Below are 16,412 nucleotides of genomic sequence, written 5' to 3'. Positions count from 1 at the left end.
CAAATTACTGATCACTGATAGTCTTCCATATATCTGAACTGCACTAATCAGCTCGGTATGGATATGCATAACCTATAGCATGGATAGGCATTGCATCCTATTCTTGTTCTTTGTGGGAAAAGAGGAAGTGGCTGGGAGGGTACAGAAACTGACCTTGCTTTATCTGCTCAGAGTCACAACACTGGGTTAGTTCAAATCTGTTGTGCCCCTTTTGTCTCCCACACCCACCAGCACATGGAAGGAGGGTCTCATGGCAGTAAGTACTGGGTTAGCCAGTTAGAAGCCACTGTGTTCGTTAGGGCAAAGGTTTCTATTTACATTGGACTGGGGACAGGGAATAAAACAAAAAGACAAAAGCCACCCCAAAATAAACAAACCCAACCAACTTTCTGGATTGTTCAGGTATGAAAAAAGAAAAAGCCAGGGCAACAGAAGGAACAAAGGTGAGGGACAGAGACTTCAGTCTCGGCACACGTGCTGTACCTCAGAGGGACAAGATGAGAAGGCTAAATTTCATCCTTCTCCTATGAAGTGTGGCTGACTGTGTTATATTGTCTAAAGTTACTGTTGCAGTCCCAGGCAAATACCTAACTTTGCCCAAATGAAGTCACATGCACCAAGACACAAGCACATGAATCACTACCCATATGCAAAACCAGAATTGGTGCGAGTCTTCTCATGGAGAGCCCTATGCACAGCACCCTTTTCTATACCCTGGGACACAAGCCCTCTACAATGAGAGCTTTCACTGACAGACCTGACTGCACCTCAGTAGCCTCACTGCTGCATACTCAGAGGATGGCTAAAACTTCCCATGCAAGGCTTAGAAGAGTATTATGCAGTAACATCCAGGATAACAAGAGTTGCACATTTTGTGCGTTGTGGAGTATGCACAGAGATCTCCCCTCGGGAGCCCCACGTTGGGGTGCTACTGTAAAGAGAGGCCCCTTTACGTACCGTAAAGAGCTACGCTGGATTCCCTATACAGGAAATCTAGTCCTCCAAAGCAAAGATTGACAAATCTAAAAGCAAAACACCAGAGAAAGAATAAATGGACAAAGGATTTGAAGTAGACAAATTAATACAGTGCAAAATTAGTACCTTTGAGTTGCATGTTCTCTCTCCCCTCACTGGGGAAAAGCAGCAGAGTAAGAGAGATGAATAAAAAAGAATAAGGGTGAAGACTAGGCAACTCTTTTCAGACTACCATCCCTTTCTCCAAAGGATACAGTGCTTTGGCAATGCCAACTCATGTAAGAGAGGATTAGGATTGAATGTGATAAGGGCATATGGCCATTAAGATTTTATACATTTTAGAAGCATGTTGTGCTTTCACAGGAAAAATTTAAGCCTCCTCTGTAAGTCAACTGGCTGCCAGATGTTCAAACAAGCAAGCCCAAGCAGATACCAAGCAAAAAAGGGAGTGGGGAAGCTTGTTTAAAGTCAAGATGTTAACACAATGGGTTAAATTAAAGTTTTGCAGACATAGCATTCTAGCATTTCATGTCTTCTACACCTGACACTTGCATTTTTGGAGTGGTTTTTTTTTTTTTTTTTTTGAAATGGTTCTCTCACACAGTTTTGTTTGGGGAAAGAGAGAAGAAAGCTATGGGGAAAAAAGATTGAACAAGAGAGTTAGCAATGGCTGGCCAAAAGGTAAAAATTGGGTAACAAAATCACGGGACTAGTTTCTCATTCCAGGTCTACTCAGTTAGGTGGAGCCATGTTAGTCAGCTATGATGGCTGGCATCTTCCAGTACATCTCTCCTACTATTAAAATTCCCAAAAGCTGTGCCAATAACTAGACACAACTTGACAGCTTGATGAAATGTTGCCTCTTATACCCTAATGATCAGTGCAGCCTTAGCTCACATGTGTAATATGGATTTTATGTTTGTTCATTGCCTACAACTAGAGACTGGTAATGCCTCTAGTAACCATCCAGCACCATCTAGAACAGGGCTCAGACTGAAAGAACAGTACCATATTCATCATTTCACATGTTGTTTTTAAAGACACAGACCTAGGAATATAGTTATAGGACAGCCTTTCTTCACTAGACCAATAGCCTAGTAGAGTTGAGTTAGAAGTTGGGAGAGCTCCTAGAAAAAGCCACCGCAATGGACCGTCTATAGATTAAAAAAAAAACAAAAACAAAAAAAAACTTTCTTGGGGGAAGCCCATCTTACAGGAGCACCCTCACCACCTGATTCTGCATCATGGAAGATGGCAGTTAGACAGGCATTGCTACCTACCAGATGGAAAGCAAGTAGCTCAAAAGCCTGAAAGATATTTCCTCCACCTGAATCTATAGAAGGGCCATGAAGCATCTGAAGCCCATCTTTGCAGGCCCCACAAAGCCTCCTGTGTCTCATTTTAGCACAGATACCAATCATGCTGCTGCAAGTTCTTGCACAATGTGCACCTTAATGTAGGCCTGCAGGCACTGTAAGAGGAAGTAGTCTTAGCCTGTGCAGAAGGGAGAAGGGAAGTAATTGTACAGCACACACCCCTCTCTGGTCTTCTTGGAGATTCACATTCGGCCATATTAAGTTTCATATTGTGAAGGGAAAAGTCAACTTGCCCTAGATGGGCGAGGTAGAGAGCTGTAAAAAGTAAACACCACACAAAAACAAATGCTCTACTCCAAATCCTGAAATCTCAAAAAAGGTGAAGTGGAGAAGAAACAGCCAGCTACAACAGCAGAAATCAGTTTCAGATCCCACTCTGTGGAAAGGTCACTGGCACATAGGCTATAAAATGGACCAAAATCCTGTTGTGCAACCCATGGTGCCCTCTTGTGGCATATTGATGTACAAACACATTTAAGTGCATCCCTACCTTAAGCACTAGAAACAGCTTTGTGAAAAAACTACTCCACATTCACTGTTTTGGAGTTTTCCTTTACCTGGAAGCAGTTTACAAAACCCAGACATGGTACGTACCTTGGATCATTCCCAATTCCTGTGGTTATGGAGAGGATGAAAATGATACAGCTCAAGTCTTCAGAGATCTGCACTCCAAACCTAATGTAGGTTAGAGCTGTTGCATGAGTTTCTTCCCCATCTTATTTATGTGCATCAGGAACTAAACTACTGAATGTGTTAGGTGTTGTGAGGTTAAGTGCAACAGTAACACTGTTTTGCAAATGATGGTGACAGTGGCAGATCAGGGAGGTGAAGGGGGGGACTTTAAACAAAACCCTGGACGCAAAGAATTCAATTTCTCTAAATTTTATTGGCACTGAAAGAAGAATAGGATATGGACTTAACAAATACCCCCCCAAAATTAAGAAAAAAATAGGATGGTCTTTGGGTTAGCAACATGGATCCATGTTGTTCCCATAACCCTAAAAATCAATTGGTATTTTAACAAAAATGCTGGTCAAAAAAAAAAAAAAAAAAAAAAAATACATAGACAAATTTACAGCAACAACCCTCCCACCTCCCCCAACATCCCCCCCTCAAAATAAAATAAAAAAATCTGGGCAAATATTTGATAGGGTAACAATCCTAAAAAGGATGGCAGGTATGTATCCAAATAGTAAACAAACTGGAGAGGGGAAAGGAAAATTAACTGTATTCTAACAAATAAAAGTCTAGAAATCTCACTGTAATACTGAAAGCTTCTTACATTAACTCTTTTCTTGCAAAATATCATCTCTTTACAATACAGTATACATTTTCAAGGGAGACGACGACGACAGTCCTCTTCCCATTACTAATATTTTCTAATTGTGCATAGCTAGAAAGACTGAAAATCAAATGTCATTAGATACCACTGGAATATAATACTGGTAGGAAAAGGGGAGGGCTGAAACAACTACACAAGGAGTTAGGTGGACTCACTGGCACAAAACCATTCTATTTTTATACTGGACCATTTGGAACTAGAACAAGACAAAAAAAATCATAAACAGGAATCACACCAGCATAATACAAGAGTTCAGCAGTATTTTATGACCCAATCACAATATAAAGAGGTTTACTGGTTTATTGTTTGACCACACATATTCTAGGCGCTGTATCTTCATTAGGAAATTGTTAAAAAAAGATATAGTAAGGGCTTTTTTTTTTTTTTTCCTCCTTTTTAAAATGCGCCAGTAGTTGCCATGGACAGAACAGAACTGCTGAGAACCAGCCTTAAAAGCACCAGAAGTGAAGTTTTAATGGTTGTTTGTTCTCTTGGTAATGAGACTCATGTAGAATCAGTGCCAATAATTCTTCAGCAAAGAAATATGCAAATCAGTTCTGACAAGCTTAACGGCAATGTTTCGTTTGTAACTTTCAAAGCACTGGGGTGCGTTTTTGGCCGATTGTAAGATTTCCCACTCTCCTAAAAGGCACGTTGAGTCTGGGGGAGCCCAAAATGAAACAGCTTCAAAAATGCACACCTTGGCTATTCTCTGAAAGCTGTACTTTTAACAGAGGTTTATTTGGTCAGCATTCATGTGGTTCTCCCCTCAAGCTGGCATAGCTTCCAAAAATAGTTACTGATACCAGTGGAGGTGGTTTCAGACAGCACAAAAGATTCCCAGAGAAATACTGCCATTTATTAACACTGACAAGACTTTTTGGCACATGCTGCCCCCTACCCCCTGCCACCAACATCTCACTGAGCCCCTTCTTCCCCTCCATACAGTGGGTTAGAAGTGCTCTAGAAAAGCCTTCAGATGTTCTCCTATACTCACTCTAGTGCTGACATTGCATGGACCTGGGGGGGGGGGCAGGGAAGAGCCTCCACAGAGTTGAGAAAGTTGCATAGATTTAGCAGCACACTGAGCAAGAAAAAGTACCTGAAAACTAAGGAGGGCAGAGCAGGAGAAGTCAATTTTAAAGAGAGAAAAAGAAAAAAAAGGCTTTTCTGAACTGGAGCATTTCCTGCCTTTTCTTCCCATAAAGGTTCAAGTCAATGTCCAAGTCAACCCTGAGCAGACATGGCTGTTTCCCAAGTGACCAAGAGATTATGTTTAAACTACAATGTGGACAAAAATGAATAAAAGTCTACTTGGAAAACAGGACTTGCTAGACATTTCAACCATGGTAAAGAACAGCTAGCATAGGACCTATCATCTCCCCTCACCAGAAAGAGAAATGATCCTTCAAGACTAAATGGATTTTGTTCTCAAAGAGGCAAGACATCTTTCCAAGGAGAAGGGAGAGGTCCTGAGCCAGGTGGTGCTATCTGATGATTAAGGCAACAATAACAGGACATTATTCCTTTCAGGACAGATGGCTTTTAAAAAAGTATATTTCATCTCAAGCCTGGTCCAACAGAAGCATGGAGGGAAAAGAAAAAAAAAACAGCTTAAACTGATGACAAAGCAGATTTTAGATTAAAAAGAAAAAAAATGCATCCAAGTCTGTAACTTTGGTCCCCAATTGGTGCAAATCAGATTCAGTTAGAAGACACTTTGTTAAAACTCTGAACTACATCTGTATACATGAAGAAATCATAAGGCACCAACGCTTACATTTTAAAAAGAAGGCCTTTTCTGGAAGTCTTTAATTCTGTGCATGAGTAATGCACTGTAAAAATCAGACTTTTTTGGTGGTTGTACCTGCATTTGGTTGGAACCCACCTGTTTTTTTGCTGCTACCCCTTCCCTTTGCCCCTTCTCCCCCATCCTTTCCCTATTCTATTTTAGGGCTGTGAGCAGAATCTGCAGCTGTTCCTGAGCTCTCTGCTACTGCTGCATTCAAACAGCACTGGCAAGACAAGTGGCAATGAGCAAGGATTTTACTTTGAGAGGAGATTCCTCTCTTGGCTGACTCAGAAATTTGCTGCTCCAAAACAAGCCATCTCAATGGAAAAATGCCAACGCTACTCTGAATTTCTCTCGTGATGAATCCTTTAGAGTTGTGTTCTCAACTAAAGCTGTTATCTACTGGATTGTGCAGCAGTGAACACTGACAGCTTACAGAGGCTCAGTTTGGCCTGCTTAAGTTCAGGGGCAAAAGCTTTGGTCTTTTAGCAATAGCAATTGTATCTCACTTCCAACCCTTGCCTTCCCACCCTCTCAGTTGGGGGTCAGATCTTATGCTAAAGCAGAGGTCTAGCCCCTGGTTAGTAAGTTATAATACTGCAACTCTGAATGGGTGGCAAGGTATGGGTTTCAAAATGGCTGCATTGTCATAAGGAACTCAGTGTAAGCATCTGATTGCACCTCCACCCTGTGGAACAAGGTGACGGTTCAGCTGTTTCGGTAAGCAATACAAAGCTTTATGCAATGCAGCTGAGCAAGAAATTCAGATTTGTCACCAGCAACAGCTACCTCCCCCTTCCCCTCCCGCCCCCAAGAAAACATGAGCATTTTATTTGTTCTTCTGTTGCTGAACTGCAGCATCTGCATAAAAAACTTGATAAATAAGACCAGGGTCATTCTTCTGTAGTGGTTCCAGCGCAGCACGATTACACACGAGTGATGGGAGATGACGGGAAAAAATGGGGAGTGCAGGGATGGCAGGTGCAGGAGAGTTTACATGGACTCAAACTCATCAATGCGTTGCTTGGTGTTGCCCTGTCGAATCTGGCGGAGGGTCTTGTACTTATCTCGGCCCTGCCTCATGTTCTCAGCATGGATCATGTCATTGGCTGTCTTCTTGGTTTCATCCCTGGCATTTGCCAGCTCTGAGGTAAGAGCCTTTAGTGAGAAAAGGAGGGGGGGAAAAAAGGAAAGAAAGTTAGATTAGTACAGGCTGCAACTCTGCAATATGAGATTTACGCCTTCACTGGCTGATCTTAAGGGTGTCCCTCCACCCCGGGGAAAAAAAAAACAACAACAACAACAACAACAACAACAAAAAAACCAATTTAAAAAATGCTGCCCTTGGAGACAAGAAGCATCCCATCTACCTAACTCAATCTCTTTCTATGTTCAGTGTAGAAGTGAGACTGCTCTGGCAGTCAATGAGAGGGACAGCAGCAAGACTGGTTTAATAAATGAAATCCCTCCATCAGTGGCAAAGAGTTCACACCCAAGACGCTACCAGTTCCAATCTGTCTTCATAGCATCACTGCAAAGTACAGTAATACTGCAAATCAGGGCATCTGGAGAGTCAGATTCATAGCTACACCTGCAGAGCTGGACACAGGCAATATCTGCCTGTGTAGATGCTTTTGAGTGACCTTTCACAAGACCCAAGTTCAGCCCAGACACCAGGTTCAGCAGGGGCTTCCCCATGCTGCTCCCAACATGCTCTAAAGCTGCCTCCAAGAACCATGCTTGGATTGAGCTGCATAGTCCAGCAAAGGCTCAGCCAACATGACAGACTACTACAGGCACCTGCTCAATAGGAACTGGACTAAGTCCTCCAGCTCATTACTGAACAGCTGTCAGGGTTCATCTTTGCAAATTACATGCAACAGATGCTTTTCCTTGGCAGTACCATGTAGTCTTCACTAACAGGGGTTTGAAAAGAAGAAGCTTGATGAGATCCAAGGCAAGTTTTGCTGCATTCCCCACTAAGTTTTCTAACATATCAGTCAATTGACATGAGATCATGTTTCCCTGATTCTTAACTACCCTGCTCCCCACTCCAGCTGCATAAACAAGGGCAGGAGGATGTACAAGCACTGCAGAAGCCCATAGACTTTCTGTCCCTACCTTCAAGTGTTTCTGGACTCGTTCATTCTTCTCCGCTTCAGTGGTGCGGTCCTCCTCACTGCGGTCCTTAATAGTAGCATCCGACCGCAGTTCAGCACTGGCCTCTGCAGCATTCTCATCCTGTTCATCATTCTCATTCTCACCATGGATGGGTTCAGTGACATGAGGGGTGGTCATGGCCGTCTTCAGTTCTTCTTTGGTCTTTTCTAGGTCCTCTTGCACCATCTGAGCCTGAGGTAAAACATACCACTCAAGTTAATGAATCTCCTACTGGGAGAGGTTTCACTCCCCGGGACCCAAAAAATATATTCCTTGGCTCAGAAGTGTGTTTCTATCATGTCCACATCATAAAGATCCCTTTTTGTGCCAGAAGCTTTTAAAGTGGAACCTTCATAAGAACTGGTCAGGAAGAAGGTTGACAGTAGGGTCATATCCCATTATAAGTGGGACTTGGACATCTGCATGTGTAGCCATCCAGCATAATTGTTATACCTACACTGTACATAAATGCACTTTAAAACAGCTACCCCATGTGTGCATGAGCTGCAGCCAAGCTAAACATGGAGTAGGCAATTTCATGCGACTACCTGAAGATACACCCAACAGGATCATTCCCAGATCTGTTTGAACGTTACAATGGATCCTTCCTAAATTCTTAGGAATTACTCCCAAAGCATCCATTTTAGGAACAGTGGCTGAATTTTGGGCAGCATAAAGATGACCGAATCATCAGTTCAACACTGTGGACAGGAATAAATGTGTATTCTGCACCCCAGAAACATTCCCTAGTAGGAAGGCTCTACTTTGACTGTGAAAGCATGAGGGGCTTCCACGTTCCTTTGTCCTGGCAGCTGAACATCTAGCGTCTAGCTGAACACTGAAAGCAGTAAGCATCATCATCAGACTAAGCCCATGCAACATGAAAAATCAGAAGTAGCTGGTACTTTGGAGTTCAGATGCAGTTCAGGCTTTCCTGCTGCAGTGTTCTCAGTTTATTACCTTACATGCTAAAAACAAAAAAAGGTGTCATAAGTAACAAGGTAACCTCATAGGGTCAGACTAGCCCACAGAAGCCAGAATAAAAAAGGGGGAAACCTGTGTCAAAAGGTTTTTGCACTGGGGGAAGGGAGGGAAGGTGTTTGTAACCAGATGCCATTTGTACCTTCTGCTGCCACTCAAAGGCTTCACTCTCCTTCTTCTGCCTGGCCACCTCCAGCTGCATGATTCTAGATGTAAGCTCTGCCATCTCTGAAGACTGTAGAAGTAACAGACACAAGGGGTTTGGATATTTTATTTCCTTCTAAATTAAGGGAGTATCCATCTCCTCAAGCCTCCAAGAAGCAAGGGAGTGCCCACCCAAAAAAGAGGAAGACTAAGCCGGATTGCCATACATTCAAGAATTCTGATGCTCACTGCTGTGCTGTTGGGTGCTCTGGGCCCACCCTGTAACTGGAATTACAGGTCTGGGTTTTCTTCTTCTACAGGATGCAAGAGTCTCGTATAAGGGCCACAGAACCAACTTCTCCATGCATACCCCCTAATAATGAGCATGTGGAGATTCTTGACTAAAAGATGGTTTTCCATTAAAATCACCAATTTAATAAAGATTTAGTTTTAAAGAAGGTACTAGCTTATGCATTTGATAAGGATCTGAATTAAAAAGAAACTGAATTCCCAGCCAATTCCCTGGTAAACCACTGCTTAGGCAAAAAGTCTATACCACTAAAAAGACCAAGGAGGCATCCAGAACGCCATTCTCCCTGGCTAAGTCTGCTCACCAGCTGTTCCTGGGTTTTCTTCTGGTCATTGGAAGCTTTCAGCAGGGCCTCCTTTGCCTCTTCTGCCTCCTGACGTTCCTTAGCCAGCTTCTCTGCTTCCTCCTGGGCTCGTTTCCTTTCTTGTTCCAGCTCCAATGCTCTGCGGGTCTGTTCTTCCAGTTCTGAAGAAAGAGCAGCATGAAAAAAGAAAAAAGCAAAGCCAGGCTTGGAGATCAAACCTAGAATAGCAGCAAGAAAGTAACTCCCCCTGGCATATACCTCCCTGCACTGGTGGGCATATAGAAGCAACATTCACTAGTAAGGTACCAGCAGTATCCTGCTTGGAGCATCTCTTTTAGTCCTCCTGCCCTAAAGTCCTATGCCTGTTGCAGTCAGCTTCAAGTCTCTGAACTACAGGCTAAACCCATTTGGGTTCCAACTAGCTCTCCCTGCCCCAGCCCCACTGGCTCTGCCCTGTAGCATAAGAAACCAGGACTGTTGATGGGAATAAGAGTTATGAAGTCTCCACCACAGAGACCACTTCCCAAAAAAAAAGCATTACAGCCAGGGCCATTCCTGGGCAGGGAACAGGAGGAAGTCAGGGCAAATGACCCAAGCCCTGGGCTGTGGGGGGCCCTGCGGAGCCGAGCCATCTTTGTGTCCGGCCACTTACCACCCCTACTCCCTCCCGCTGTGTCCAGGCCCTGTACAGGCTGATTTGCCCGAGGTCCCACACCCTGTTAGTCATTTCTGACAACAGCCAAGACAAAGATCAGATCCGATCCCAGATGACAGATCAGCCAGCCTGCCTATCCAACAGATCCCCTCCTAGGTCTTCACTGGGAGCCAAGGCTAGGTTTTTGATGTGCAATACTGCAGAATTCAAGGTCTGAGGCATGTGGGAGATATGGAGGACCTAAAGGCTCAGGACAAGTTGCAGGAGAATGCCCAATTTTAGGACTTGAAATTTTTAAATGCAAATACCCAGAGCTAGATGGTTTCTCTGCCAAAAAAAGATTTTCTAGTACCTTGCTGAGCTTTCTTGGTTTGCTCCTCAATTTGCCTGAGCCGTTCCATCAGCTCCTCCTTCTCGCGTTCAATCTTCTCTTTCTCCTTCTCTGCCAGTTCCCTCTTCTTCTTCTCATTCTCCAGCAGGGCTCTGATTAAAGAACAGTTAAAATAAAGCAGCTAATTCTAAAACTGCAATATAAAGGTAGCAGGGCTCTCCAACAGAAAAGCCATGATCATGCAAGAGGCAACTCATCTGATGGATTCTAGATAGGCCTGTTTGCAGAGCAAACTCTGCTCAAGACTGAGCAGAGCAGATCCTCATCTCATTAGGATATACAGAACAATATGCAAAGACAGCTTTTGAAGTTTCATCACTAAGGCCCCCTTCTACACATCACAGGTCTTGTGCAATTACCTGGCTAACTGCACAATTACTTGGAGACCAACTACATGTGCAACGTAGTTATCACAAGCAATAAAAAGCTCCAACCAGCTATAAAAAAGTTAAACCTCAAGAAGTGTGCACCACCTTAGTAACTAGTTACTATCAAGCTTTAAAATCTGAACACGTAGCAGAATCACCCCTGCTGCTGGGAGCTCCCTCAGCTGACAGCTGTCAGCCACAGGGATGTACCATGCCCAGTGAAAAAACTCCAAGCCCCAAGGATCACAGCAGCTGCAATCCTAGGTCTGGGGGTGCAAGAGGACTGCCCCCTACAGCAATCCTCCAGCTCCAGGAGTTTCCCTCCATCCCTCAGGCAGGGAGATCACTACAGAAGAGATCGCACAGTGCCAGGCATACATGGGCTGTCACCCATGGCTGGAAGCCCCTCACAACTGAGGTGTGTGAAGCTCCCAGCCATGGAAGCCTGCTTCTTGCTGGTGCTGGGGAGCCTGGGATCAGGTTCTCTGCACTGGCAATAAAGGTATGATGGGATTTAAATGTGCAATCCCACACTTCCTGCCATGCACATGTGGACAGGACTCGAGATATAGCATCAAAATTGCATTAAAATGCAACAGAACAGTTCAGGGGTGTAGGTTGTAGCCATACTTTCTACAATCACCTGTGATGTGTAGAAGGGGCCTTAGCAAAAAAAGTCAAAAGCTAGGTCTTCAAATTTTGCTCTGTATATCCCAATGAGATGACCTCTACTCAGTCTTGAGCAGAGTTTGCTTTACAAACCTCAGCCTAACTAAGGGGTTTTAATCCCAAAAGTTTGCCAAGAAAATTTTCCAACTATTTACGTTGGTCTAATAAAAGTATCAGATTCACCCAAAGAACCTTGTCTGCCTATAAGAACAGTTTTCAGATCAAGACTATCCTAACACCAAGTCATGTTTAGGAATTGTGCCAGCTGCATCATCCATTTAAAAAGAGAATCTGCTTCAGCTGCCAAAACTAGACCCTAGTAAAAATCTGGTATTAAGATGGGCAGGCGCTTTCAGCAGTTGTACTAATGCAATGTGGTTTGCGGTCATCAGAAAAAGCTCGGGTTCAGATCCTTGTGGTACCTACCTCTCCATCTGTTTCTGATGTTTCTCTTCCCGAGCCTGCGCCTTCATTTGCTGTACTTCAATGGTGTCTGGCTTACGTCTGCGCATGTAGAGTTCGTGGTTCCCCATGCACAGCGCCAGGATTCGCTTGTTAATTCGTAGTCGTGGGGCATAGAATACAAAGTCCTTAAAACAGAGGGGAGAAAGCATTAGACTCATTTCCCTAGCACGTGCATACATACCTCACTATTGCTACCCACAACATGCTCACAGGGGGCAACAGTTGAGGGAAGGCTAAAAGGACCATTAGCCATAAGAGGACACTTCACCTATAAGCAAGGCAAAAAATGTAGTGGCAAACCAGGCACTTAATAGTAAGAAACATGCCTAAACTATGAAGGTCTGGAGGAATCCACAGAACAGACAATACCACAGGGCACATTTTGAACATCAAGGACCGTGTTGTTAAAGTCTCCAGGTATTATCTAGGGAAGACCTGGTAGTCCGTCAGCTTACCAAGGCTGGATTTTGCATTGTCAGGATATGGCATGCACACCATTAAGTGCTCAAAAAGCCACTGAAAACATTCCCAATAAGCATCCGTGCTTTTAAACTAAAGCATTTCTATCACCTAGATGAAGCTACAAATCGCACGATTAGGTTTTCAGTTTTGAGATGATATAGTCTGCCCTTACTCCAACTGGAATACTAATTTTCTTGCTCACACCTTAAACAGGTCGTTTCCTCTTATACAAGGAAGGGGAAATGCAACTTCATTGTGGCTACTCATGCATAAGAACAGCAAGGAAGTGGTTTCCAAACAGTGGTGGACTGTTCATTCAGAGAAAGATGATATTAAGTAGTATGGGAAAGCTGAGGAGTCAAAAGCTATGGCATAAAGGATAGATAGAGGTTGTCCATTTTGGATTCTGTACAGCAAGCCAAGCTTTCCTCAAGCTGATCAGAAACAGCAAGCAAGGCAGCAGACTTTGCAACAAAGATGGATGCAGGAGGTGACCTCAGCAATTTCCTAACTCCAAATCATAAAGCAAACCTAACATGCCAACCTCTCCCCTACCCACAACTGTCTGTCAACCCATCCATTCACTTTGGCAATACTTTAAATACCTTCTGCTAGTTATTGGAAAATGGCTTGTAAAATGCTTTTAAAATGATTTAAGTGCATCTTTGAGTGTTTATTAAAAACTGATATTTCAATGGTATCTCTTACTGGAGCTTTCTTGTCAATGGGCTTGATGACAAACTTCTTGTCATTGAATGAGATATTCCTGATCTCGCTCCAAGGGAATCCAATTTTTGGAGTTAGCCTGCAAGGATTTAAAGAAAAAAGAAAAAAAAAAAAGTAATGGAGGAGTTTAGCAGAAGTTACTCTAAATTTATTCCAAATTAGCCAACAGTAGACTGGAAGTGTCAAAATGGCTCTAACAGTACTTGAGCTTTTCCCCCAGGTTCCAGAAATGAAGAGCTGCAGAGGCACGTAAAAAAAACAAAGCAAGAACAGTAATCAACTGTTTCCTCACCTTGCAGGGAGGACAATTTAAAATTAAAATTAAAAAAAAAAGTCAAGGAAATTCTATTCAGTGGGATTCAATTTAATGTCAAATTGTCCCTGCAGAGCAATTACATGGATTACAAGCACCTCTCCCAGCAGTTTTATTAAAACAGTCATGTCATGTAGCTTGTGTCAAAGACCTTAACCAAGAAATGCACCGACACAGCCTGGAAGAGTTTACTTGGAAAAACCACACAGGTGGAACTTATCATGACGAACTTCATAGGGATGCCCAGTTTATTTTATTGTAAAGGAATTCTTTGAGGAGTTACCACAGAGCAGTCAAAGCATGAAGGAGAGTACACTGTTCACTGGGGGAATGCGTGCACATACACCCCAATAACTGAGCACTTATGGTTAGTGAGGGCAGGACTTAAAGATGACTCCGCTACCCTATGAGTGCTATCCCTGTCCTCAGGAGGAAAAAAATTGTGACAACTGAGTCACATTTGTTTCATTCAGAGGCAAGCTGTGTGCTTGGCTCTTGCTCCAGGGTGCAACAGTTACTACAGAATAGCCAAGGCCTGGTAAGTCCCCACCCTTATTTTTCCTGTTCTTGCTCCCAGTTCAGAGGCAGGTTGGTTCAACAGGGGAGACGTTCATTTTAAAGTGAGGTTTTAAACAAGGCCTTGGACAAGAGTGAAACTGTTTACAGTAAAGACATTTTCTGTACTAGTGAATTCCTTTCTAACAAAACAGCCACTTGGCATTACTTGCTACAGGCCAGCAGCTAAGATTTAGAAGTTTGTTGCAATGGAATTTCTTAAAATGGATTTTGCTCTAATGAGATTCCACCCTTACTGTGCCTTCAGTTGGTCAAAACTGCACATAGGTGAGTAAGCAGCACATTTCATACTAAAAGCCTTAATTCTTTAAAATATTCCTTTGTTTTGGAGGGGAGAGGTTTCTTCAGTATGTGCTGAAGAACAAAAGGTCACCCAAAGAGATCTAAGAAAGGTTTGTTACCTGTCATTCTGCTCATATATGTTGAGGCCAAGAGCATCTACACCTAGCCAGAGTTCAGAGCCTTTCTTGTTCTTAATACTGAAGTAGTTCACCCCATACATTTCCAGATCTTGTGCAATTTTCAGGTATTCCAAGATGGCATCTTCTCTAAAACATGCAAAGGAAACAGATTTTTCCACACAGACTCTAAATAAGAGGCATTATGGGGAGAAGCTGCTACCTTTAGTTGGTAGGTAAGTTGGCAGCAAGTCTGACAGTATGGCTACACGCTGCCATAGGCACGTTCCATTTCACTTGAAAGGACAGCCTGACAGTCACCCAAGACATAAACCTAATTATTCTTCAGCAAGATGACAAATGCCATGCTAACAGGCTTTCGCCCAAGGACAAATAAAAATGTTTACTACAAAATCTGAGGCAACTACAGGCTGGTATAGCCCCACTTTCTTAACAGGGCAAAATAATATCAAGCCATAAAGTCAAGTTACCTGAGCATTCCCCGATGTTCCTCATGCCACACTTGAATCCTCTCCTCCCACTGGTCCTTGTTGAGCTTGTGCTGCTCCAGAACTCTAGAAAGGAAGCAACAGGCAACAGAATCCTTTTAGTTAGAAAGGGGACAAAACTGTACCAAGGCTGGTCCCACCAGCTGCAATCACGGCCCACCATCTAAACAGTACCTTTGCACTGCAGGTCAGTGCCAAAAAGCCTCAATAAATACTCCTACTGCCCCATGCTTTCCCCCTGCCTCACCCACTTGTTCCAAGAAAGCATTTGTCCAGACTTGGATCTGTAGCCAAGCCACAAGTCAAGGCTTGAGTAGCATTGTATATTTAAGGAAAATGGTATTCTGCTTTTGTTTCTCCTTGTACCATTACAATGACCTGTTATAAAGCTGTTGGTTCTTGTTTTGTTTCTGTCTGCTCCATTAATGTCTCTTCCTTTTGCTTCTTCACACAAAAAGGAGTTTACAAAATCACAAGTTTCTAAATCACATTCAGCGATTGTTTAACTGCAATGGGCTCTGACAAGCTCCTTGGAGAAGAAGACTATAGTGTGCCTTGCACTTACTGCATGCATGCAACCAGAGTTGGAGGTACAGTTCATGTGATTCCAGCCAAAAAACAAAAAGTGAAGCTATCTAAACACACTGAACCTGTATATAGCTTATGACACTGGATGCTCGCAGGAGAGGCAAAGCTTGCATACCTTTGTGGAAGCAGTTTGTCACCAGCAAGATAGCCAGTCTTGTGCACTTCCTTGTTGAAGTCTGCATATTTTGACTGGACAGCATAGGAAGCGAGAAGGACGGCAGTCTCTGGAGGGCAGTAAATATCATCATTCAAGATGCCCTCCTTCACTTGAAGGAAGAAGAGGCGCTGTGTGATATCCTGAATTAGCTCTTCAGCCACGTCCTCTGGGTAGAACTTGGCACGGAACTTGAAGAGCAATGGGCTTTCCTTGCGGACGTCCTGGGCTGTCACCTGGGGGAGGGGGGAGAAGAGAGAAGGGACAGTCAGACCTAGTATTTGTCAGGCCAGCTAAAAATTTCAGTGGCATATTAAAAGAAGAGGATAGGGGCACATTCAGTGCATTCTTCCTTTTCAATACAGAAAGCAAGCATGCAGCAGAGCAGGCAGAGTAAGATTCTCCAGGTCCCACCTCACAAGTATCCTCCCTTTGGGAGACATCCAGCATCTTTTGTCACTGCTTATTCTTCACCAGGTACTATTGTAATTCTAGCTTCAGTAGGTCAGAGCACGGGTCACCAGGTGCATGCTCTGCAGCTGCCTGCTTAGGTCTTATTTACCACGCCTACTACACATTAATAAATCTCTTCCTTGCTGTACTGTGTGTTAACAGATCTGCCTGAAAACAGCACTACTGCAAACAAGCAGCAGCAAATCTGACACCGTGTCTAAACTATAGACCAGGGGTTGGCAACTTTTTGGCTAAACAGCTTGCTGCTTATAACTCAGCTCCTGTTATGGAGAGAAATGGG

At 43.5% G+C, this 16,412-nt stretch overlaps 1 protein-coding gene across 1 annotated transcript in view; it reads right to left on the bottom strand.

Moving 5' to 3' along the window:
- Positions 1–3,978: 3,978 nt before the first annotated feature.
- Positions 3,979–16,412, bottom strand: part of MSN (moesin) — a 74,968-nt gene continuing 62,534 nt past the window's right edge. Inside the window, exons 4-13 of the mRNA XM_019536197.1 lie at positions 15,620–15,894; positions 14,899–14,982; positions 14,411–14,557; positions 13,103–13,199; positions 11,894–12,057; positions 10,392–10,522; positions 9,385–9,545; positions 8,769–8,861; positions 7,607–7,837; positions 3,979–6,643 (exon numbers count right to left, since the gene is read on the bottom strand). Coding sequence (XP_019391742.1) covers positions 6,479–6,643; positions 7,607–7,837; positions 8,769–8,861; positions 9,385–9,545; positions 10,392–10,522; positions 11,894–12,057; positions 13,103–13,199; positions 14,411–14,557; positions 14,899–14,982; positions 15,620–15,894 — 1,548 coding nt within the window. The 3' untranslated portion in view covers positions 3,979–6,478. The remainder of the gene's footprint in view (positions 6,644–7,606; positions 7,838–8,768; positions 8,862–9,384; positions 9,546–10,391; positions 10,523–11,893; positions 12,058–13,102; positions 13,200–14,410; positions 14,558–14,898; positions 14,983–15,619; positions 15,895–16,412) is intronic.

This window comes from Crocodylus porosus, unplaced genomic scaffold, assembly GCF_001723895.1.
Source record: "Crocodylus porosus isolate Cpor-Errol unplaced genomic scaffold, CroPor_comp1, whole genome shotgun sequence".
NCBI lineage: Eukaryota > Metazoa > Chordata > Crocodylia > Crocodylidae > Crocodylus > Crocodylus porosus.
This window is presented reverse-complemented; position numbering and strand designations above follow the sequence as displayed.